This window comes from Melopsittacus undulatus, chromosome 9, assembly GCF_012275295.1.
Source record: "Melopsittacus undulatus isolate bMelUnd1 chromosome 9, bMelUnd1.mat.Z, whole genome shotgun sequence".
NCBI classification, from domain to species: Eukaryota; Metazoa; Chordata; class Aves; order Psittaciformes; family Psittaculidae; genus Melopsittacus; species Melopsittacus undulatus.
Window position 1 is genome coordinate 9,976,891 of NC_047535.1, and position 23,764 is coordinate 10,000,654.

At 39.1% G+C, this 23,764-nt stretch overlaps 1 protein-coding gene across 1 annotated transcript; it reads left to right on the forward strand.

The window, feature by feature from the left end:
- The first annotated feature begins 7,381 nt into the window (after positions 1–7,381).
- On the forward strand, positions 7,382–23,751 carry BTBD1 (BTB domain containing 1). Its single transcript, XM_005148727.3, has 8 exons — positions 7,382–7,887; positions 14,239–14,395; positions 14,935–15,040; positions 16,690–16,887; positions 17,156–17,348; positions 17,912–17,999; positions 22,260–22,406; positions 23,188–23,751. The coding sequence occupies exons 1-8, from the start codon at positions 7,490–7,492 to the stop codon at positions 23,344–23,346; spliced, it is 1,446 nt and encodes a 481-aa protein (XP_005148784.1). The 5' UTR covers positions 7,382–7,489; the 3' UTR covers positions 23,347–23,751.
- The last annotated feature ends 13 nt before the right edge of the window (positions 23,752–23,764 follow it).

The following is a 23,764-nucleotide window of genomic DNA, read 5'->3' on the forward strand; positions in this document are numbered from 1 at the left end:
GCTTCAAACTTTGTTTATACACAAGTATCAACACTAAACTGTTGGTGCGCAAACAGAAGTGGAATACATCTTGTGTGCAAGGCAAACAAATTAAAACCACTATTCCTGGAAGTTAGTGAGCATTTAAACCCAGGACATTGGCAAAAGAGAATGGTCATCCTGTGTCGGCTGGGGAAAAACAGCAAATGCATTTCTAGCGTGTGAAGCAGGCTCCTTCTGGTTGAAAGCAGGAAGCATTGACGCCGTTATGAAAGCACCCTTTTGTGATAATGGACTCGATTCCGATTCCTCCGTGTTGAAATGATGCAGAGAACTGCTAAGGTGGCAGAGGAAACAGGGCACCTGTCCAGAAGAGGCTGAACAGCTTGGCATATGAGTGCTTTCTGTAAATACTTGAGGAGTTAACACCAGGGAAAGAAAAGAATGCTTTAATTTGAAGGATAAAACTGTGAAGAAACTTCTGCTAGTTTCTGGAAACAGCTTCTTAGGTATCAGCAGTAAAGGGTCTTCTTTTACAATGAGTAGTGAATTAAAACCAAACAGTTTTAGGAGGTTATTTGGTAAGTTTAAGCCGTTAATTGATTGCCTCTGACAGAAAGAAGCTCGATGAGCCAGAACATATCTATGTACTATATATTATATACAAATTCTTGCATAGTTACTTCACATTGTTATTTCAAGTGAGAAAGGTCTAGAGCCTGGCCACATGTATATGAATGGGTTAAACCATGCTGCTCAATCAAACTATCTGGTAAAAACATGATGCAATTCCTAAAAGTAATTTAGTCCACCCAAGTGTCAAAATTGCCATTGGATGAGTCAGGGCTAAATTTACCACCTCCAAATGCCTACCTTTCAATGCACAGCCGGTTCACTTCTCAAGCTTTCAAATGTATAGGCTGCTTATTTGTATGCAGCTGCCATGGTGCAGTCTCAAGATTCATGTCTCAAGCTTTGCTTCTTAGTTCCCATGCCCGTAAAGTCAAACACTGTATGGAAAACTTCTTTACCACTCCTCCAGCATATTTCAAGCACTGATTTACACCAGGCTTGTTAATCAAGTCCTGTTTCAGCTTCTGAGTGGAAACTGTCAGGGTACATTGTGTGGTCAGCACATAGCAGCTCACCAGCACATTATTTGAGTCTATTGTGTTGAGATCTATAATTTTTTTATTAAAAAAATAATTATAAGCATCTGGTAGCAGAAAAGACCTCTGAAATGAGATGTTTGAAGCATTTGCTCAAAAGGGCATGTTTTTTCCTTTCATTTTCATCTCTCACCCTGTGGAAGAAGAGCTTCCAGCTCCATCATTCCTTTCCTTTTCCTGATGGAGGAGGCCCCCAAGTCCACACGCGATAGTGTTGCACATGTGGATTCTGGAATGCCATGCTTTCCGTTTAAAAAAATCTTAATTTCTAGTAGCTACAGGCTCTTCTAATCCCAGCCTTCCTTCTCTGTGTTCCTGTTTCAGGCTTTATGAAGAAAGTAACATCCCCATCATTCTTGCTGATTTTATTTGTATAGGTGATACCAATTCTAGAGAAAAAGGGGAAAACTTGTTGAGTTCAGGCAGCCCAAAGCCTCTGACCAACTTCCCCAAGGGCAAATAGTTCAAAATTTGGCTTTAAGACAGAAATTAAGTCAAACAGCAAACTATGTTATGGATCAAGCAACACCCTCAGTTCAAAAGCAGGAGTCCTCAAAAACTAACACATGCATTTCTCGAAAGCTTTAAGTGTTCTTATGGGGGAGGAAGGGGAAAGAACTTCAGCACTATGTACCACCCTCTATTCACATGTATCGGAACAGCAATATAAAAATTAAGGTAGGAATAGGGTGTCTTTAACAACATGGTTACTAATCAGAGCGTTACAGGAAAGCAGTGTTGATAAGCTGCTATCACCAAAGTAAGTGTAACCTCTCAGCTTTTTGTCACATACTCAACATTTCTTGATGTTGCAAAATATTTTTTTTCCTTCTTTTTCCTGAATTTTATTAATGGTAACATAATTTTGAGGCATGTGGATGCCATCATTTGTAGAAAATCATACAACTGTTTAACTATCTAGCAATGTTAGATGTCAGGATAAGATTGAAAAAACCAAATATCCTATATAAACTGCAGTGAAGCGTAGGCAAGCAAAATGAAGTAATGAAAACATTAAGACTCCTTCCCATGCAGAAATTGTCAGAGAATCATATTTACTGACAACAAGAGATTCCTAAAGTTCTGAACTTACGTTCTGTCTCAAAGATAGTCCCTTCAGCAACTCGGTGTCAAAACCAATGATCTTTCACCACATTGTACATCCCTCTGTCAGAAACTTCGTGATTTCTGTCTGAATGGTCATTTTTAAATGGGAAGCCCAGCTCTCTCTCAAACCACAAGTATCAGTCTTATGCCACATGACAGATTCCTCAATGGGAATCCTGATCACAGCCACAAACCATATCCACTTGTGTGGCTGCCTGGCTGTTGATGCTCAACTCTCAAGCAGCATGCTTGGGCTGATGTTTGTCAGCTTCTCCATTAGACCATTACAGGATCAACAATCAGTATTTATAATATGGAAGATATTTCTCTTCCGTCTCTCCAGTAAATGGCAGATCAGTCTTGATGTCAGGACTAAGACAGCATTTGTAAGTGTGCCAGCAAAAGAATGATGTGGAGGACATGAAAATGCTTTATTCATGGTCAAAGTAGGAGACTAACTGGCTATTAAGTCTTTAGTCCGGGAAACAGCTCTTATCTTTAATAACTGCTTGTTAAATCATGACAAATTGCAGGGTTTAACATTATATTGAGACACAGCTGATTTTATTTTAAATCAAGGAAATTACATTAATTGTACAAATATAAGTAGGTGAACCTTAAGCAAGCACATGAAGATCAATGCAAGGATTAAGAGAAGCTATTTATAGCTCATGGAAGCACTGTTCATGTGTTCACATTGGCTTTGCCAAGCAGCAAGCCTTCACTGCATTATGGTGCCAGCTATGAAATGCCACCCTGCTACAAAACAACTCGTGGCATCCAGTTTTTATTGAACTAAGCTGATACATTCTTGAAAGTGTACTTCCTCTATTTGCAAGTGAGTTTTTAAGGCAAGAGAATTCAGTAACCAACAGTCCAGATAAAGATGGATTAAAAAGTGCATTAAAAGATAAATTAAAAGCTTCAAGTTTGGAACTTTTGTCCCAGGGGAGCAGCTTGGACCACACATAACTGCAATCCTCTAAAACCTTTAAAACCAACCTGTTCTATTTCTGAATAGAACAGGGAAAAAATCCTGTTAGTTGAGGATGTAAGACCTAACAAACAATGCTGTATTATACATCACAGACTGCATGATGCACCAGAGGCAATAGAATGTAGTCCATATGGTATGCACTGGGGGTCAGCAGGCCACGTGCTAATGATCTGCTGAGGATCTGGGGGGATTCTCCAGCAGCAATCACTGCACCAAAGAGGCAGGCAAAGAGGAATTAATGGGTGTCCATTCTACTTCTAAAATTGAGTATCAACATTCTTTAGGCACTTTACAAGACGTAAGAAAAAAAAAAGTCAGATCTAAGATTCTGAATTTGTTTTCTGTGCATGCATGGATCCTCTGCTCCAAAACCTGCAAGGTTGCATTACCTGCAGACCCCAGATCACAACAGTACAGATTAATGCAAACCAGAGGGAAAATAACAATAATAGTAATAATCACAGTAACTAGCCCAAGGAAATAATATCATTATCATTATTATTATTATGCATTGTTATTGCAAATTAACACATTTGAATAACTTTAATGCTCCTAGTAATTCAGTCACAAGAATGGTAATACTGATGCCTGTCATTCACAGCAATGGCATAGATCTGATATAGGAGATTTTAAGAATCTGATTCAGCATGGAAAGGAAAAAATGTTATTAAGTGACCCAAACCAGGAAGTTTAATCAGAAACAAACCTGTGATTTACTCTGAATTATTCTCTTCCCTCCTGAAGCAGACAAATGATGCTGCCTATGAGAACAATTGCTAATCACTGTAAAAATACGTGCCAGCTCAAAAACCCTGATCATAACAACAAACAGCTCCTCAGAACATACACAAAGCCGAGTTCATGTGGGGAAAAGAAGGAAAGGGAGGAGTATTTAAATAATTTCAGGAACAAATGATCGAAAACAATATGCTTTGTAACCCAAACCCTTTTGATGGCTCTCACAGAACTGGCTCCGTTTCACTGGCAGGGAAGGCCAGGGCCCCTGGGCCAGCATTCCTGTGTCTCTGGGACATCCCCAGCATCGTTAAGTGTCTCATAAATCCCTGCAGTTTCATCAGGACATTCTCTGCTTCTTCCCTGGTGCATGTAAACACTCTCTCTTCCTGCCAACAGGTAAAGGAACCTCAAAACTTGGAGAGTACTTCTTGCATGAATTTCCACAGAAAAAAGGCACCAGGTCAGCATGAGCTTGCTCAGGCCATCACGAAGACCTTGAAAATGAGTTGCTCAAAAATGTAGACACTCCATGACCTTGTTTTGCTGGCTAGTGATCAGGACAACCTTCACAGCTATATAACATAATACTGTTGAACTTTTGTCTGCAGCCCTTGATGTGTAGCCATTCTGTTACATGAGATCAAACAAAAAGTTCTTGGGCCAATTTGCACTACTTACATTATATAAATATTTTTCTCTATATTAGAGTCTGCTGTATTTCCTAGACACAAACTGAGCATGCTGAGAAAGCAAACAACAGAATGGAATTTCAGTGACATTCATATGTAGCTCCTTTTGGAAAAAGCATTGTGTATTATTTCTGATCTGGACTGGTGAATACAATCCCATGACATCAAATTTAAAAATGGCTGTGATCCACCTACTGGTAATGCCAAAGAAAAAGCAGACGACTTTTTTTTAGGAAGGAAGCTGGCATGAAGATTACAAGGTGAAACGAATATCCCAGGCTCATTGTCTACATGCAGAAAAGTCCAGTTTCAGAAAGAAATCTGTTACTTAATATTCTCTTAGCTCCCACTTCCAGAACTGTTTAAGTTACTGCATTTGGCTTTTAGCTGATCAGATCTTCCAGCTGATGGGCATCTGGGTCACATTTCTCCTTTTCTTCATATCCTATATCATTTCCTTTGTCTCCTTTCCTGTTTTGTTTTGGGTTTTTTAAAATTTATTTAATTTCTTTTTTTTTCCCAGACTTTGATTTCATATTATTTTTATTTCTTTACCCTCACTGTCATAGGATAAGGGGTAACAGGTTCAAACTTAAACAGAGGAAGTTTAGATTGGATATAAGGAGGAAGTTCTTTACTGTAAGGGTGGTTAGGCACTGGAATGGGTTGCCTAGGGAAGTTGTGAATGCTCCATCCCTGGCGGTGTTTAAGGCCAGGTTGGACAGAGCCTTGGGTGACATGGTTTAGTGTGAGATGTCCCTGCCCATGGGAGGGGGGTTGGAACTAGATGATCTTAAGGTCCTTTCCAACCCTAACTGTTCTACAATTCTATGATTTTCTCTGTTTTCTTTCTCAGCTCATCTCATAGATCTGTCCCATTTTTTCTGTCTTGCATAGCTTTATCTTCTCGTGATTCATTTCTCATCCTGGAAGGTGTCTTACTTACTCTCTCTGCCCCAACCACCCTCCTTTTAGTTCTTTGGCATACCTTTCCTTCTTATTTTCTTAACCCTCTTCTGTCCTTGTTAACAACCTCTGCTGCTGACTTTTTACAGCCATGGTTCTCTATGAGAGTCATGGCTGTTGTCTTTCAGCTGAGAGACTAACCTGTGAGTGAATGCAGGGAGGTGAAAGCACAAAGACAGCAATGCAAAAACTTTCAATACCCAGATCATCCAAGGACCAAAATAAAATTTCCCCAGAAAACTACTGATTTGTGTCCTTGGTGTTGCCATTTCCCTCCTGATTTTTCCGATCTCCGTCCCTAAGCTGTCAGATGGAATCTGGGCTTCTCCCACTTTCCCTTCTTTGCCCACCTTGGGACAAGAAAAGCGCAAAGGTGATAACCTTCATTCTTCTATGTCAGCAGTATGGTTTTATTTTTAAATACAGCCTCTGTGCACAGCTACTTGCTGCTTTCTGGCTGGTATACTATGTCTTCTTGTGCCCTTTCCCACTATAGTTTACCCCACTGAAATTGCTTCCATCTTGCTTAAGGTTCTTTTAAACTCGTTCTGCGAAACGGACCGCATTTGCTTGGTCTCAGTTTTGTCCTAATTATAAACCTAAATGCAGAGTGGTGACATATTCTATTCCCCTTTTAGCCACACGTTTCTATAAATGCTGACAAGTCAAGAGCTATGATAAACAGCCTTCAGCTCTGTAATTCAAATTGGTGCTGTATTTACAGCAAAACTCCAGTAGATGGCAAAATGATCCACTTTATTTTTCAACTGACAGTGGTTTGAGAGGACTCTGAAAACGTAAAGGTACCTTTCTTTTTCCTTCTTTCCCAAAACCCACCAAGACAGTATACTAAAAATGAACCCTATACGGCTTGTCAGAATTTGCCCAATTAATTGGGAAGAGACTTTTTAACAGGGCCTGTTGCAACAGGATGAAGTGTAATGGTTTTAAACTAAAAGAGGGAGATTCAGGCTGGATGTGAGGAAGAAACTGTTAACAATGAGGGGTAAAAAACTGCCAGAGGTTGCCCACAGAGGTGGTGAATGTACCATCCCTGCAGACATTCCAGGTCAGGCTGGATGTGGTTCTGGGCAACCTGATCTATTTGAAGATGTTCCTGCTCACTGCAGAGGGTTGGACTAGATGACCTTTGATGGTCCCTTCCATCCCAAACCCTGATATGATTCTATGAACTCACCACCCTATATTCCCTGGTCCAAGGACATTATATTTGATGGCTGCTGCACTGCCTCACTGCTACATTCACAATTGCTGGTTTTGCTTTCATTTTTCTCCTCAGACGTTTAAAACATGCAACGTCCAAACACACTGTAAGTGGATTTCTTCTGTACACGCACTGCAAGGTGCTTGTGTCAACAGTCATCAACAGTCCAACATTATTTCACAAACAGTTTAAGTAGGTGATCGAGCGTTGTTCCCTGCTACCGTAAGGAACGGTATTATAAGCAGGAATTTACATTTGAGGTGCACACACGTACCCTTTGTGTGCATTCCCACATGTACCGGTATAAAGGCCCACGCCTGCCGCAGCGCTCTGTGGTTCGTACACCTGTTTTTCCCCTCTCACGGCTATAGAAGAGCACTCCCGCTGCACACGCGGGCATAAAACACCTTTACAAACCCAACAAGTGACACGGACGGCCCTCCTGCCGGTGCCCGCGCAGCCGCTGGGAAGGGCAGGACAGGGCAGGCCGCAGCGTCCTCACCGCGAGCTTCCGCGGCGCAGAGACGCATGCGCGGCGCAGGGGAGGTGAGCGGCTGACGTCAGGCTTTCGTGTGCTGCCGGTAAACGGAGCGGTGCGGCCCGGCCCCTCCGGGCGGCGATGGCGGCTGCCGGCGGCGGCCCGGGTGCGCCCGTGGAGACACCCGCCGCCACAGCCACTGCCTCCGCGGCGGAGGCCGGCGCGGTGCTGCAGCGGGAGCCGCTGTACAACTGGCAGGCCACGAAGGGGTCGCTGCGGGAACGCTTCGCCTTCCTCTTCTCGAACGAGCTGCTTAGCGACGTGCACTTCGTGGTGGGCAAGGGAGGCCCCCGCGGCGGCGGCGGTGCGGGCGCGGGGGCGTCCCCAGGGCCCGGCCAGCAGCGCATCCCCGCGCACCGCTTCGTGCTAGCGGCCGGCAGCGCAGTGTTCGACGCGATGTTTAACGGCGGCATGGCCACCACCTCGGCTGAGATCGAGCTGCCCGACGTGGAGCCCGCCGCCTTCCTGGCGCTCCTCAGGTCAGGCCGCGGCTGTGCGGGAGGGGGAGGCTCATGGGCTGGAGGTAGCGCACAGCGGTGGGCGGGTCTCTCCCACCGGTGTCGTGGGGCCTCGGCGGCGCTCGCTCGTCCGCTGGCTCATCTCGAGCCGCGGATCCTCCTGGCTCCTGTATCCGGAGAGCCCTTCCGTTCCCCCGGGCCGCCCGTATGTACCCGCAGAGGGAGGTGCGGGGAGCACGCGTAAGCACCTTGCGGGCTGCATGCAAGGTCACACCGCCCTGGGGATGCGGTTTGGTTCCTCCTTGCGCTTTCCCCGGCATCCTTTTCTCAAGAGAAGTGCCCTAACTTCAGAGCAGCTGATTGTGCCTTCAGAAGAGTACTTTGGTAGTGGTGGGTGACTGGTTTGGGGTTTTGATTCTGGTTTTAACAAGTAAGGTGATGGGGGGTTAGTGGTTCCACCTAGAGCTGTAACTGTTTATCCACCTAATAATGGCTAAGAAGGGACAGAGGCTGTTGCACCAAGCTTTTTCATTTCATACTTCCTTTGAAGCTTTATTCCTCTTACAGGCCACTTTTTCAGCCGTGGCAATAAATTGTTGTATTTTTTTACCAGAGTAATGCACCCATTGTAATCACACTTAACATACTTTTGGGTGGAGAATGAACATACAGCAGAAGTTAGTGATTTTTTCACCCAGACTACCCAAATGAGTGAGATCAGGAGTGCAGTGATGGCAATAAGTATGTAAAATGGATTAGTGATTTCTAATTTGGGCAGAATAGGATCTGCTGCTTCTCATGCTCACAAAACCCTTGGGTTTATCTCTCATCTCTTTTTACTAGCGCTAAATAAAACTCATGGAAACAATTCTGGTAGTTTCTTTGTGCTGTGGTATGGTAATATGACAAAACTGCTTAACCTTAAGTTTTTTTCTGAAAGAAACTCCTCTGTTAGGCAACACTTCTATAAAAACATACAAAATAGATTTCTGTAACAAATATTTGGGAAACAGTAATATTATTGCCTGGAAATAAATGTGTAGTGTCTTGAAGCTTTTTGTAATAGAAAAAGTTCTGAAAAAGTTCTTTGTTTTTAACCCTAACAGATAAGAGCAGTGGGAAGAGTCACATAGTCCTTCTAGTAATCATGCACACAGGAGTTGCAACTGATTGGGGTGGGGAAGAATCCACCATGCAGCAGCAATGTCTCTGTTACTGTTAGTAAATGGGCTGTGTTTTGTGGATTCTTAGAAAGGGAGTGGCAAAGTAAAGAGTTTGTGGAGCAGAGTGGGAGATAGTAGGAAGTGTCTTTCAAGCAAAATGGTTTCAAAGGTTAAAAGTAAATGACTGCACATCTATGTGTTTGTCTCTATATATGTGGAAAAAACACTGGACAGTAAAAAGTGAATATAATGGAAAAAAGTTTAGATAAAAATATAAAAAGAAACAGGTGAGTTCTAAGTAAAGATAAGGGTGGTATTTGAAAACAGTACAAGTGAAGGAAGAGACTTTTTAAATGCAAACAAAAGGCATCTTGTGTTGTTAGAGCTGCTAGTATGCAATGGGCAGGGACTTATGTAAGTAAACTGATTATATGTGTGTCTTGACCAAATATCACCAGACTAATAAACTGTTGATATCTCTCAGGTGTGATGTCATCTTTGGTATGAAATACATGGCAGTTTTTAAAGACATTCTTCTGCATTTTTGGAGCTTATTTTGGAATAAACATATGTTGTAACACCTTGTTAAAAACATATTTAAGGGGAACTTCTTTAACATAGACCAGTACAGGATGTCTTCCTTGCTCATATATGCTAGTTTTAAAGTATACCAATGATAGCTGTGTTTGGGCTTTTTTTCTCCTGATGTTAGCTGGAAGAGGCAAGAATTAACCTTGCACTGTTGGCCTCTTCTATCTGTCATTAGTACATTGGTCAGATATTGATGATTACCTTTTATAGGACCTGTGTTAATCTCTGCGAAGACCAATTTGAGGTCTGGTGGCTAGAAATTAAGTTGGGATCTTTGAATACACATAGCAGATTAATGTCAAGGTAAAGGAAACATTGAAGTGATGCAAAAGCTTTTAGGGGTGATTCACTAGTTATTTAATGTTCCATAGCTTGTTTCCATTTTGGTTACTCATGTGGTTTGTTAAGTCCTATATGCAGTTGATGTGTTTCACGAAGATCTACTGACAAATACTACTTTTAGAAAGAAAGCCAAAGGAAAAAGATTTTTTTGATGGAAGTTTTTTACATTCTCTTAATATTCATTCTGTCTGTATGTGTCCAGTAAGACAGTGTCATTTCTTTGTCCTATGATGTAAACTTTTATCGGAGGTAGTGTTTTGTCGTAGTTTGTAGGTCAAGAATTACATTTATAGGGAAGAAAACAGTAGTTAGAAATAGAACAATTTAACATCTGATGATCACCAAGTTAATGTGAGATCTGGGTTGGGTTTTTTTGGCTATATCTGCACACAATTTAAAATTGGCTACATTTGCTATTTTTTTTTCCTGACAGGGGACTCTAAATAATAAATCTGTGGAGTTAAAATATTTTGAAAGAATGAACCAAAACTTTAATTGACGGTACCACTGTAATTCCAGTAATACATTGTAGGGTTTATTTTTTCCCCTAGAGGAACTTGGATGGTCATCCTTGTCTGTGGGCTAAAATTCTAAGTGTAAAACCAGGAAGCGGGTAGGGAGCCTTTTAAAATTGGCTAGGGAAGGGGCAAGAACGTTCTTAGAAAACAATTGTCTCAGCTCAAAGGCTTGGAAATGGTATATGTTGGTATATGCTTTAGCTTCTCATCCAGTATTCCTCCTGCCTGGAGTTTTCCCATATGAGACGCGGAGGTTTTTTGGAAGCAGCTGACTATTGCAGTATTTTGGCAGATAAATCCTTAAAAGCTGAAATAATCAGTCACAAAAGTTTGAATTTGCTTCCCAGTTAAGGAGGGGTTTTTTTGTGGGTTTTTGTGGTTTTGTTTTGTTTGGTTGATTTTTTTTGTTGTTGGGGTTTTTTTGGGGGGTGTTTGTTTTTTGGTGGGGTTTTGGGGGTTGCATTTTTTTTCTTCCCCAGAAAATTAAAGCTGTCTCCATAGGATTCTGCTTTAGGGTTTCATTTTGTTGGTTTTAATAAGATATAACTTTTTATTTCATTCAAAAATTGCAGGAATTTAACTTGTCCTTTGATCATGGTATGAACACAAGTGGCAACATGGCATGAGTTTAGCAGTCCATCTTCCAAATGTCTTTGCAGAAGACTTTGGCAAGCAGCAAACAAAGGGGTAATCATGACTAACTGGAAAAAGATTCCTGTGTGCTTTTTTAATAGTGAAAATATTTCAGCTGTTGGAAAGATGCTATGACTGGGGGAGAAAGAAGTGCAAACTGGAAAGTGGCATAAAGTGTATGAGAGGCTCATGTAAAGTGAATGATTGAGTGATCACTAAAAGTATTCTTCCACTCTGCACAGACACACACACGCCATCCTGGGTGACAATAAAATTAGTCAATATATAAAGAGCAAGTTGCTTCTGTAAGCCTCTCCAAGTGGACTAGAGGATGGAAGAAGGCAAGCAGAAAGAATACATGATCCTGGGACCTACTGAGTTAAGTGGAGGAGGAACAGTGGTATAAAGGTGTGCTAGTTCAGACCTGCCACAGATGGCAGAGGTAATGCAAAGACAAACATGAACAGTGGGATTTTCAGAGAGGAGACACACCTAGAGTTCCTCTTTTATGAGTAGATGGGCACATCATGGTCATTTGTTCATTTATTTAAGGGAGATGTATTATACAACATCCTAGAGCAATGGACTTTATTACCATTTTTCGTAATTTCTACAGCTACCTTTTAACTTTGCAAATTCACACTTCGTTTTTTGCAGAAGACTGTTATTTGGCTTTGAAAATCCTAAGAAAGTATTGGCATTGTCAAAAACTTGAAACTAAACACAGGAAACTGACAATGTGACTTTCGTAATGAATTTGGATGCTTCTTGTCATAAGCTTTCTCAAAGTATGTAACTATATTGCATGTTCTATAACTACGAGTTGTTACACCCTGTGGTAATCAATGCCTAGAAACTGATTATGAGATCCAAAGTGTCCAGTAACTCCATGCAACACACCAGCCCATCCTGTCCTGAGTGAATACCATAACAGATGGAGCCTAAAGTCATAGACCAAATGAGCTCTGTGGACATTTTGTGCATTTGTCTACATGTGACAGAACTTCTATGATGAAAGAGGTAGTTAATGAAGATGTGTTGTGACAATGTAGTACCTGAACATGACGTAAATAGTATGCAATAAGGGATGGGTTTGGTTGGGATAGAGCTGAATTATTCACAGGAGCTAGCATGGAGCAATGTTTTGGATTTGTGCTGAAGGAGTACTGATAACACACTGATGCTTTATTTACTGCTTGAGATGCTGTGCAAGTTGTCAGAACTTTAATCACTTAAGTCCTGTTACTTTGTCATTGACACACTTTCAGTTGAGGAGTGTCTCCTAATGCGTACAGCCATACAGCAGGGAAGAGGTTGGAGCACAGAGCCTCAAGGGTGTCCTTTTTGTGTTTGCTTGGTTTTTTTTTTGTTTTGGTGGGGGTTTTGGGGTTGTTTTATTTTTTTTATTAGGTAAAGCTTATAATGTAGTTTGTGTGGTAATGCTGTTTTTTTACAGCCTGTTAATATTCAATTCTTGCATGATTTGGACTCCAAGCTCCTATAAAGTCAAACAAGGATTAGGGCATTTATATAGATTTTTTTTTATATCTTAAAACCAAAATCTAAATGCATTATTCTAGTGCTTTAATGAACAGCTTGTTCATTTGTTATGCAAAACTACCTACGAGATCTTAGTTTCTTAAAAGTAAATTTGTCAGTGACTGTGGCAGTCCAGTCAGCCCATCGTTTTCATCACAGATAACAGTTTATAGCTTTCATAAATCAGTTCTAAATGACCTGTATGAAACTTCTACTAAAAAAAAAAAGTTAGCATTTAATGAAACTCATTTTTTCTAAAAGCTGTTTGATGTAAATCCCATTTCAAAAATTAATTTAGAGCATCATCCACATTTCCCAAGTGATGTGAAAGCTGCCTTTTTGAATAGATTGGAGTATTGTCATGGTAAATACGTATCTCTTGGTAAGTGGCACAAATTTAATGTTGCACACCATGTTTAGTTGTGCATCAGCAATTATGTAAGAAATGCAAGCAACGAAAAATTTTAGTTGAAACTTGAATTTTGTGTTACTGTTACTTAGATCTTCCCATGTTGCAAATAAGCGTGAGTCCATTACTTTGGCAGTTTTCTTCTGTGAAATACAAACTGCTTATTGTTATATTTTAAAACCCTTCTAAACACACTTGCCATTCGTTGGTTTCCAGGAGACTTTGAACAAAAAATATTAAGAAAGGAAGGGCTTGGCCTTCATTGAGGAGTTTCTGCCTTTGCTGATGTGTCCTGCTTTATTGTGCTCAACCACCTGTGTGTTGAGACAAATGGATTTTTGTAAATCACAAGCTATTCTTGATTATTATTGGAAAAACTGATTAAATATTACTAAGATTATCTTCCATGTCACCTGTAAGAAAAAGTATTTTTAAAATGGTCATAGTTTCCATGCTGAAGTTTAAAATGAAACTGTTGTTGTGTTTTTTTTTTTTGCTGGTCTCAAATAACAACTGCTCATGAAACAGTTGGTTTTTTTCCCTGGTTTTGGTGGGAGCTCCTGTCTTTTGGTTCACATCTTAACTCTAAAATCTCAGCCAGTCATCTAGCCACACAGCTTTGCTGTGTGTTTTGCTATAGTAGGAATAGAAGAGTCAAGGTCATCTGCTTGATGACTCCCTTTCCTCTCCTCTGAACACTACAGAGTGGTAACTTTGATGTGTTACCACAGTCTGTCCTTGACACTATTCTCCTCATGGGGAAGCTAGTGTGCACTGTCAGTAAATTAAGTTCAGTGATATAGCCACAGAGGCTTATGTATTGATGTTTAGGAATACAGCTCTTGCTAGTGAATCAAAAGAGCATGCATTTGTGTGTTAATTCTGCAGCTCAGCTGTTGTTTACAGTTGGTAGCTATGTATAACTAGTACAGCCAGATCAGTCTTGGGGAGTAATACATATTTAAAACAAATGTATGCCATTAGGTTAACGTAATACTCTTTCTTAAACCCTCTAATTTGCTTATCAATTTGTTAAAATGTTCCATGATCAACTGTTGCATGTGCACAGTGCAAATCTTTGATCTGTTTTCTAGATGTAGAGAGACTGTGGTGTTGTGCCTGACTTGCTTTTCTCAAGATAGGTGTTTATGGTCTGTATTTTTGTATTGATTTCCAGGTTTCTTTATTCAGATGAAGTTCAGATTGGTCCAGAAACAGTCATGACTACTTTATACACTGCTAAAAAGTATGCAGTCCCAGCCCTGGAAGCACATTGTGTGGATTTTCTAACGAAGCACCTCCGAGCAGATAATGCCTTTATGCTGCTTACTCAAGTAGGTAAATCTAAGCTTATTTTTGGTTTACTAGGAAAATCTGTATTTGGAAGGAAATTACTAAATATTATTTCACAGTAGGTTTGCCACTATATAGCCTAATTTATATATAAAAATTTCTTGATCTGTTAGTGTTTTTACAGACTCAGCTTCTTATAAATGTGGAATAAAGGCTTTTATTTATTTTGCTTATGCAATGGACTGAGACATTTCAGATAGAGCCAGTTTATTTTACAGTGTATTTGCATTAATTTCTCAATTGTTTTATGTGAAGACTGTGCTTTAGTTCTGTATAGTGGATTTGAGGTGTACTTTTTTTAGTTATACTGCTAAAACTACAAACATAAGCACAAAGAAAAACTTGCATTCAGTGGATTCTCCTTAATTATGTACTTCTTTGAGAATTTAAGTGCTTTTTAAGTTATAAACACAAAGACAAATCAACCTGTTTTAATTTAGATCTGTACTAGAGTGAAAATATTTGCTTTTTAAAAATAGTGTGTCAGCTTTATGCTTAAAATGTATTTCTTTACCTTTAGGCTCGTTTGTTTGATGAACCTCAGCTTGCTAGTCTTTGCCTTGACACAATAGACAAAAGTACTATGGATGCAATAAGTGCAGAAGGCTTTACTGATATTGATATAGGTAAGTTACTTTGTGTGCCCTAAGCATTAGACTTCTGAAGGGAATTGTAGGGTGTGAGAAGACTTCATCACAGTAACCTGGGATAGTTTGCCTCTCCCATCTGAGCATGTAGAGTTCTAAGCCCATTTTATCTCCTTGTCATGGGGTACTTTGCTTTCCCCCTGATCTTGACCCACCTTTGCACCAATGTGATGGTCAACTGCAGATCTCAAAATTCAGACAGCAGCACCTGCATTACATCAGTGAGTTTGCTGATGAGTGAAACAGGACACTGCATATGTATGGTATGTTAATGAATGCAGGTTTTACTATCGACCCCTGCAGTTCTTTCCTTTGAGTTTCACTCCTAAGCAGGGTTCCAATATGTTGGGTCCCTACTTGGTTAGCACTGGTGCCATGGAGTGCCTGCCATGGTAATGCTATGCTTTTGTTAAAGCCAAAGCTTTCACTTGCCAAGTGATGTGCCTTGTCCCTGAGGGATCCACATCTGCTTTTTTGCGTGTAGCAGGAGTTGTACTGTCCTGTTGCAATATGGTACCCCTCTGTGCAGAGTTGCACAGATCAGGTACAATTTGTGAAGTCTGTATTTAAGAAAAAAAAAATCCAGATTGGCAATTTCTATGTTTTGTCTTTTATGAAAAGCTAGCAGTTGTACATTTGCTTACTGAACTTCATTGATGCTATGTATGTTTTAAGATTTTAATCCCAATTCAGCTAGATTGTGTGGAAAAACTCAGCTGGAAGAAGGTATGCCAGCTGCTTAAAGAAGTTGTAAAGTCACTGTTAACTCCTGTTCAGTGGGATTTGTACCCAGACTGAGTGTTCATCTCTGCTCTTGCTATAAATTCCAATCTATTTTGACTTTTCGGTATATTTTCTATGACTGTGAACACACCTTGCTTAAATTCAGTACATTTAAAAATTTGCAAAGATAGAAGATTCAGTATCTGAAAACACATTTTTTTCAGTCTTGTGTTCTATGAGGATTATTACATACCTGTACCAATACATACCTGTACTGCATGACAGTACCAATATACTGTTATTCATAAAATACCAGGACAAGCAAGAAATACAGGAAAACCTGCTCTTTTTTTTTGAGAGTACCTTGCCTCACATCCTGTGTTCCACCTTCAAGCTTTGTGGGTGGCAAACATGTCAATGTTTAAAATCACTTTCACGTATCTTTAAACTGGTTTTGTGTACACTGTTGTTGCTTGTGTCTATAGCTGATCCAGATTGGCAGGTGGCTACTCAGATGATAATGTGACAGTATCATCATGAATAACTTGATTTTGTAGTAGTGTGCATTCATCACTTGGTCATTTCCAGTTCTGATCTTGCCCTAGCCATGGAAATTCTGTAGGATATTGGATGTCACTTCATAGATTATATATGGTCATGCATTTCAGGATTAAGAAGAAAGTTCATGTGCTGTCTTCATGGCAGGAAGTTTAGTTCGTAGTAGAATTTTTTTCGTTTGGAGTCCGTAGACCATTGGGAGATTTCTTTATACATAAGATGTTTTGTCTTTGATATCTTTCTATGAATGTTAGCATTTACTTAACATTTTAAGCTTACTTAATGTGTAGTACTGTTACTGGTTTGGTTGAAAACTTACCTGGACCTGTTAACGTTTTTTTCTTTAGACACACTGTGTGCAGTTCTAGAAAGAGATACCCTTAGTATTCGAGAAAGTAGACTTTTTGGAGCTGTTGTTCGCTGGGCAGAAGCAGAATGTCAAAGACAGCAACTACCTGTGACATTCGGAAACAAGCAGAAAGTCCTTGGAAGAGCTCTTTCCTTAATCCGTTTTCCATTAATGACTATTGAAGAGTTTGCAGCAGGTAAGTTTTGGAGTTCTTTGTCTTATTGTCTTACTGTTAGATCATATCTCTGTATAGCTCATCTGTGAGTGTTTAGATGCTTAATACTCTATTGTTATCAGTGTTGTACTGGTAAAAGTTGTGATGCACAAATGAAAGCAAAACATTCTGCAGAGTATGCTCTGGCTGTTGGAAAATATTGTCATCTTCAGTTTGTCAATATGTGTGATTTAAATACAACAGTTGGAGTAATTCTTCAAAGCATCTGAGAAGTCTTTTGTTTTCACAGGCCCTGCTCAGTCTGGAATTTTGTCAGATAGGGAAGTAGTAAATCTCTTTCTGCATTTTACTGTCAATCCTAAACCTAAAGTAGATTATATTGATCGACCAAGATGTTGCCTTAGAGGAAAAGAATGCAGCATTAACAGGTTCCAGCAAGTGGAGAGTCGCTGGGGCTACAGTGGAACAAGTGATCGGATTAGGTATGGCTTTTGAAACTATTTGAAAGAGAGACAGAGAAGTGTGGGAAGAAAACGAACAAATTGCTTAACTTTGACTTTCTGGCATAAGACACCGTAACAAACATGCTGGCTCTGTTTGGGAGCATTTGATTTTTTTTTTTTTTTACTTTTTTAAAAATAACTCAGGCTGTTGTGCACATAAAATACAAAGTAGCAAAGAATACATTTCAGGAGGGTTGGGTACATTCTACAGTGTTTGGATATTAGCTGCATATTTCTTTTTAAAATACCAAGTCTTTGTTCTGGTTTTCTTTTGGAGATACTAAAAAGAATCTGGTTCTTTTTTGTTTATGAATATTGAATATCTTGGGGAATTAGCAAAGCTTAAACCTATAAAGCTGATACCTTAAAAAGTATTTTCGTACTGTTGAAATATGAATAGAAGGTGTTATTGGGGGGGCAAAAAGTAATTTTCAGTTTACTTCTCTAGTCTTCAGTGGGAGGCTTTTTTCTGTTTGTCTGGGAATAAGGTAACACACCCATCACAGGTGTTTAAGTTCCTTTCTTGGATTGTGTCTTACTAGGTTCACAGTTAATAGAAGAATTTCCATAGTGGGATTTGGATTGTATGGATCTATTCATGGACCCACAGACTATCAAGTTAATATACAGGTACAGTATTTTCTGTTTAAATAAGCTTATATAGAAACTACACTTATAGTACTGGCAAAAGTTTAGTATGCATTTTGGTAGGAGCAGTAAATAAGCTAGGAATCTAACCTGTGTTTTGTCCCCAGCAGTGGTCATAAGAGGATGACTAGGGAAAAGTAAGAACAACATGAAAATCTTTCTCCCTTTCTGCTGTGTTCTCCTGTCCTTCAATCATTTTTTAGCATAGGTGTTTCCAGAGACTGATTTTGGTTTTTCTGTTCAGTAGTTCCTGGTGAATCTTTCTTCAGGATACTTGTCTGGTCTAACTTGAATTCGTGTAAGCTTTCTGTGGAAGAATTTTATAGCTTTGTAATCTGTTCAGTTGTGCACAAAGTCTGTCCTATAGTAAAGTTTCTAGTAATTTTGGAAGGAGATCTTGGATTAGTCATCAGCAGCTCTCTGTAATAGGGGACACAACATAGTGACTGCTAAAAAAAGCCCACTATGTCATCAGGAAGATAGTAAAAACAAGATAAAAGGTGACATTGTATTGCTGTATGAAAGCCAGGTATGCCCACATCTTGTCTGTTGTGTGCCATTCCCTATCTCACACAGTAGAATTAAAAGGTAGAGAATAAGGGTAATTAAAATGATTAAGGGGCTAGAGCTGCTGCTTTATGAAGGAAGACCAAAAAGGCTAGGACTCTTCAGTTTGTAGGGTAGGTGTGAGCAATGCTTCTAAAAGTGTAAGAGCAATGGATAAAATAAACATGGAACTGTTTGTTACTCACCGAACCCCAGAATATTAGAACTTTGAAACACTTACTAATACCAGAACATCAAAACAGGTAGGAGTATCTGCAGTATGTAGATACTGAGCGTACTGCCAGAAGACGCAGACACCTGTTTCAAATTTGGTCATATTTGAACGTGTTCATTCATCAATAGTAGATCCATTAGAAGATTCCAGAAGGAACAGAAGAGGGATGTGCACTGTATGTAGCATACCTAGTAGAATAGTTGTGGATGGTGGGGGAACAGGCTGCAGAGCTCAGACTTCCGTATTAACCCAGAGCAACATCTCTTGCCGCTGTCAGACCATATTGGACCATTTGTCTGATCCAGCTGGGTATTAATTACATTTTTAGCTCATCTGGTACATGTACTGAGACTTAGAGGCTTGTCTTTGCCCAGAGTTTTTGGGAAGACTGACATCTATTCACTACTGATTCAAGTCTTAGGAGGAAGTTTGTATGTTACTATTACCGTAACTTCTGTAAGGTTGCTTTCTGTTTGAGGTTTGCTGAAAACATTGTCCCAGCATGGCAGTTCTCCTGGTTTCTTCTGCTGGTAAATGGTGTATTTGTATTGCTGTTCTCTTATCTTCCATGTTGAAGACCTTATCTTGCTGCCACTCATTTTATATCTTCATGAATGTTTATAGCTTCTTGCATATTTATAGGCACCCATGTAGGGTGCTTAGCTTACTGCTTTGTTGAAATAATGATTTAGCATGGGTTTTGATGCTTTTAGATAGCTGTTTCTAAGCCTTCTTTTAGCCTGCTTAATTGGACTTTTTTCACATTTTAATCTGTCTGTTTGGCCCTTTATATTCTAATCTGGATATCACTTCATATTTCCGTAGGATGCCCTTTTTTGTTTGTTTATTTCTGGTAATAACATTTTGCTCATCAGCCATGACAGCTTTTTCCCCTTTCCTCAGGCCTTTCCAAATAGGTGATATCTGACAATACTGTACTTGGGCATGGGATGTCCTTCAGCAGTCTGCATGCTTCTTATAAGGATTTAATTTTCTTAATTGCTCCTTCTTTTGAACAAGCTTCCTTGTTTTTTCTCTTTTTGGAATGTAGCATAGCTGTGGTGCATTTGCTTTTGTTCACATGGTAGCTTTGACTCTTAAGTATATTACAAACACTGTTACATAGTGTTCCTATTATGAAATTTTGAATCTGGTCTTGCTCATCAGTCAGTACCAAATCAAGGGTTGTGTTTCTTCCTACTGAGCAATTGGTTAGCAAGCTCATGAAAAGTCCAGTGATAGCATCTAAAAATGTCACCCCTGCTTCATGACCTGGTATGACACTTGCCTGATCTGAGTGGGTAATGGAAGACACACTAGAATTGTACTTCCTGCTCTTGTAGCCTGATTGATCTCTCTTAGTGTGTTGTGGTCAGGATTGACCCAGCACTATATTTTTTTCAAGTATGGAATTTCAGTCCATTTGAATTCTCTTTCTTGTTGAGATGAGTTTTTATTTGATTCTAAGCTTTCTAACAGGTTATTTATTATATAATTCTAAGTTATTAGTTATAATTCTAAGTTATTCTAACAGACATTCTGTGACTGCCACAGTTACCCTATGTTCTGTGTATTTCATGACCTGGTACTATCATTTCACACGGATTTATTAGGTGTGTGGGAAATGTTGTGAAAGAAAGAATCTGTGACTTCATTTAGGGACAGAAATTCCATTGTTCCTACCTTACTTCAAAGACTTCTTGCATTTGCTGGAACTGCTGTTTTAGTTCATTTCTGGGCATCTTATTTAAATGACAGTTTACTTTGTCTTCTGTTTTCTATTTGATGATTACTATTCTCTGACTGTCCTATACTTAAGGGTAGGAATTCTGTGTCTGTCTCTTAAGAAAAAAATGTTGTGCATTTCTTCTTAAGATGTTCCAAACAGAATGTATCTGGAATGTGGTTTTGAAGGAATTTATTGGCTTTTCACATTCCTCAGTTTAAAAGCTGATTTGAAAACTCCTTGATTTGAAAGTAGCATCAGTTTAGTTTTCTCAAACTATACGTTTCTGTAAATGCATAGCATAGTGCACTAGATAGGATCTTTAGAATAAACCAGTTGGTACTGGGGGCCTAGCAGCCATATTATACATATTTAGAGGTTTTTACTTTGCATTAGCTTGTTTGATCCTCTCAGCTAAATTCCCATTACCAGATGAGATAGTTTGGTGTGCTCACTCAGCTATGTTTGCTGGATGCATTTCATCTGAAAATAATTGAGTTCTTGCAAAGCAAACTAAAACATATTAAGTGGGAATGATTAAGAGATTCACTTGAAAGAGATGCTCTTGAGCCTAGTTGAAAGGCTAGTGTACTTTTACAGTTTAGATGAAAGCCATCTGCCTTATACAAGTTCTCTTTATCCTGGAAGTATCCTCAATTCCTGATGAATCCTGTCACAATTTTTTCAGACAGGTATTTAAGTCCTGGGTGTCTACCTTTCTTCTTGGACCTGCATTAGTACCAGCAGAGCTTGAGAGAATTAAACACATAGTACTTGTCTTAAAATAGTGATAACATATATTGCAAACTCATCTTTTATGTGAAAGGGGCTTAGGCCTTCAGCATGATAAGTGTTAACATTTCTGTTGATTGTGCCTGGGGGAATAATCGGAGCACATCTTGCCTAGATGTATTTTGCTTCATCTCATTTGAGCAATATTAAAATTATGGCAATTTAATAATAAAATACTAAAACTGATACGATTCTTGTTAATGCAGCAATCATGAAAAGTGTCCATGTTACTCTAAAGTTCTAATATCCAACTTCTGCAAGAGATTGTTCAGTAACATGGATCAGGATTGCTACCCAAAAGATGTGCCTTATCTACTGTTACTGCATCTTAGCTAGTGATTCCTATTTGCCACTTAAAATGGAATATGTAATATGTGTGTAATTTTTAAACTGAGTCTAGAACATTAATTGTATAAAACACAGCAGCACAAGTTCTTGTTTTCTTTTAAGATCGTGTCATTAACTGCTTATTTTATCTGTAAAAACTTTTTCTAAGTTTTCTAAATTAGAAATTTTTCTGGTTTTCTAAATTAGCCACAGCCCCCATATGTGCTTCCCTCATGTGGGCTGTGTAGGTGTACCAAGATCAGCAGATCTAAGTACAGGAGTATATGTAATATATGAAGGTCAGAAGATGAATGTGTAAGAGCTATTTATTTTTCATCTCCCAGGCCAAGACTATAACCTGGTTGGAGCAGTGTTGAATCTAGCCCACGGGTTTAACTGCCCGTGTGGAACCCACAGGCCATAGTTGAGCACTGCTGGGTCAACCCTAGTGGTATCAGGACATTACACCTACTTTCCAGTCTTGAGATAGCATTATCCTTGCAATTAAACTGGGTGGAGTAGGCAAATGTTTGCTTGTAATCTTCTAATATGAATACAATAAGAATCTTTCTCAAGCTCATAAACCTAAAAATACTGTTTTCTTGGGTTTGTACAGATAATTGATTACGAGAAGAATCAGACGCTAGGACAGAACGACACCGGATTTAGTTGTGATGGAACAGCCAGTACGTTCAGAGTTATGTTCAAAGAACCTATAGAGATTTTGCCAACAGTTTGCTACACAGCTTGTGCAACATTGAAAGTAAGAATGTGGAACAGTACAGAAGAAAAACATTACTTTGGTGCAACAGTTGTTCTTTTCTGGCTCTTCTGATGGCAAAGTGGTTTCTAGATCTTTGATTTATTTTTAGTGCTAAAGAAAGATATAGTTAAACTCCACAGTAACTTGTAAGATTGCTGTTGCTTTTCTGTGCCACAAAACAGAATGTGCCTTCCCACTTTCTGGCTGATGTAAGTTAGAATGAGTCCTAATGGGAGTCAATGGTTCTGTGTAGGCAAAAGCGCTAACTAGAATGTGTAATCTGGCAGCTCTCTGTAAAAATTCAAGTTTTAATTTCTTTTATTGAGCATATTCTAATCAGTATAGCTACAGAAAACTAAAAGGTTTGGGTTTTTTTAGTCACCATTTTTATCACTTTTTATATACTAGCACTACAGTATAGGAAAGAATAATTTGTTCTAGGAAAGTATCCCTTTAATGTTATGGATAAATTTATTTATTCAGTGTTTTCTCAAAAGTCTTTTAATACTCTTTTAAACATAATTCCCCATAAGGGAATCAAAACTTATTTATTACTAGTTGGATAAAATCAAGTGGTTTAAGTCTACTATCAGAGAAATTTTTTGTTATTTAGACATACTGTACTCACTTGTGTTATCTGTGATTTTGTATGTGACTTACATGATGTGGGTACAGACATTTTTACTGTTAAAATATCCTAACTCAGTGTTTGAACTTCAGTGTTTTATGGGTCTTGCTGCCTGCTTCCATTCAGTTGCTGATCTCTTGTGATTTTTTTCAGGGTCCTGATTCCCACTATGGAACAAAAGGCTTGAAGAAAGTGATCCATGAATCTCCTACTGCTAGTAAAACCTGCTTTGTCTTTTATAGTTCACCGGGTAACAACAATGGTACATCAATAGAAGATGGACAGATACCAGAAATAATATTTTATACATAATTTCACATGCTCATCTCAAATGCCTCAGCTTATCAGTGGACTTCAGCTCACTGTTGGCAGCAGTTAAAAAATTACACAGAATGACATGAATGTGTGAGAGCAAAACTTGTTTGAGAGGTACCAGAAAAGCTGATCTCTCTGCATAATTATTGGCAGAATGTAATGTAATTTTTCCACTTGACAAAATAGCAAGTGGAGTAAGTACTCTGCATATTGTTTTAAATAGTATCTTGTGATTAATTTCTTTGTATTTTCATCCCTTTATTTCTTATGTAGTAAAATATTTTTTCTTGGTTTTTTTTTTTAAACTGGAAAGTCTTTGCTTGTGCTAAACTTCTTGTGTATGTAACCACCAACCTGTCCTAAAATGACAGTAAAGCTGCTGTAGTCCCAGCTTATACTTCTTTCCAGTATGACC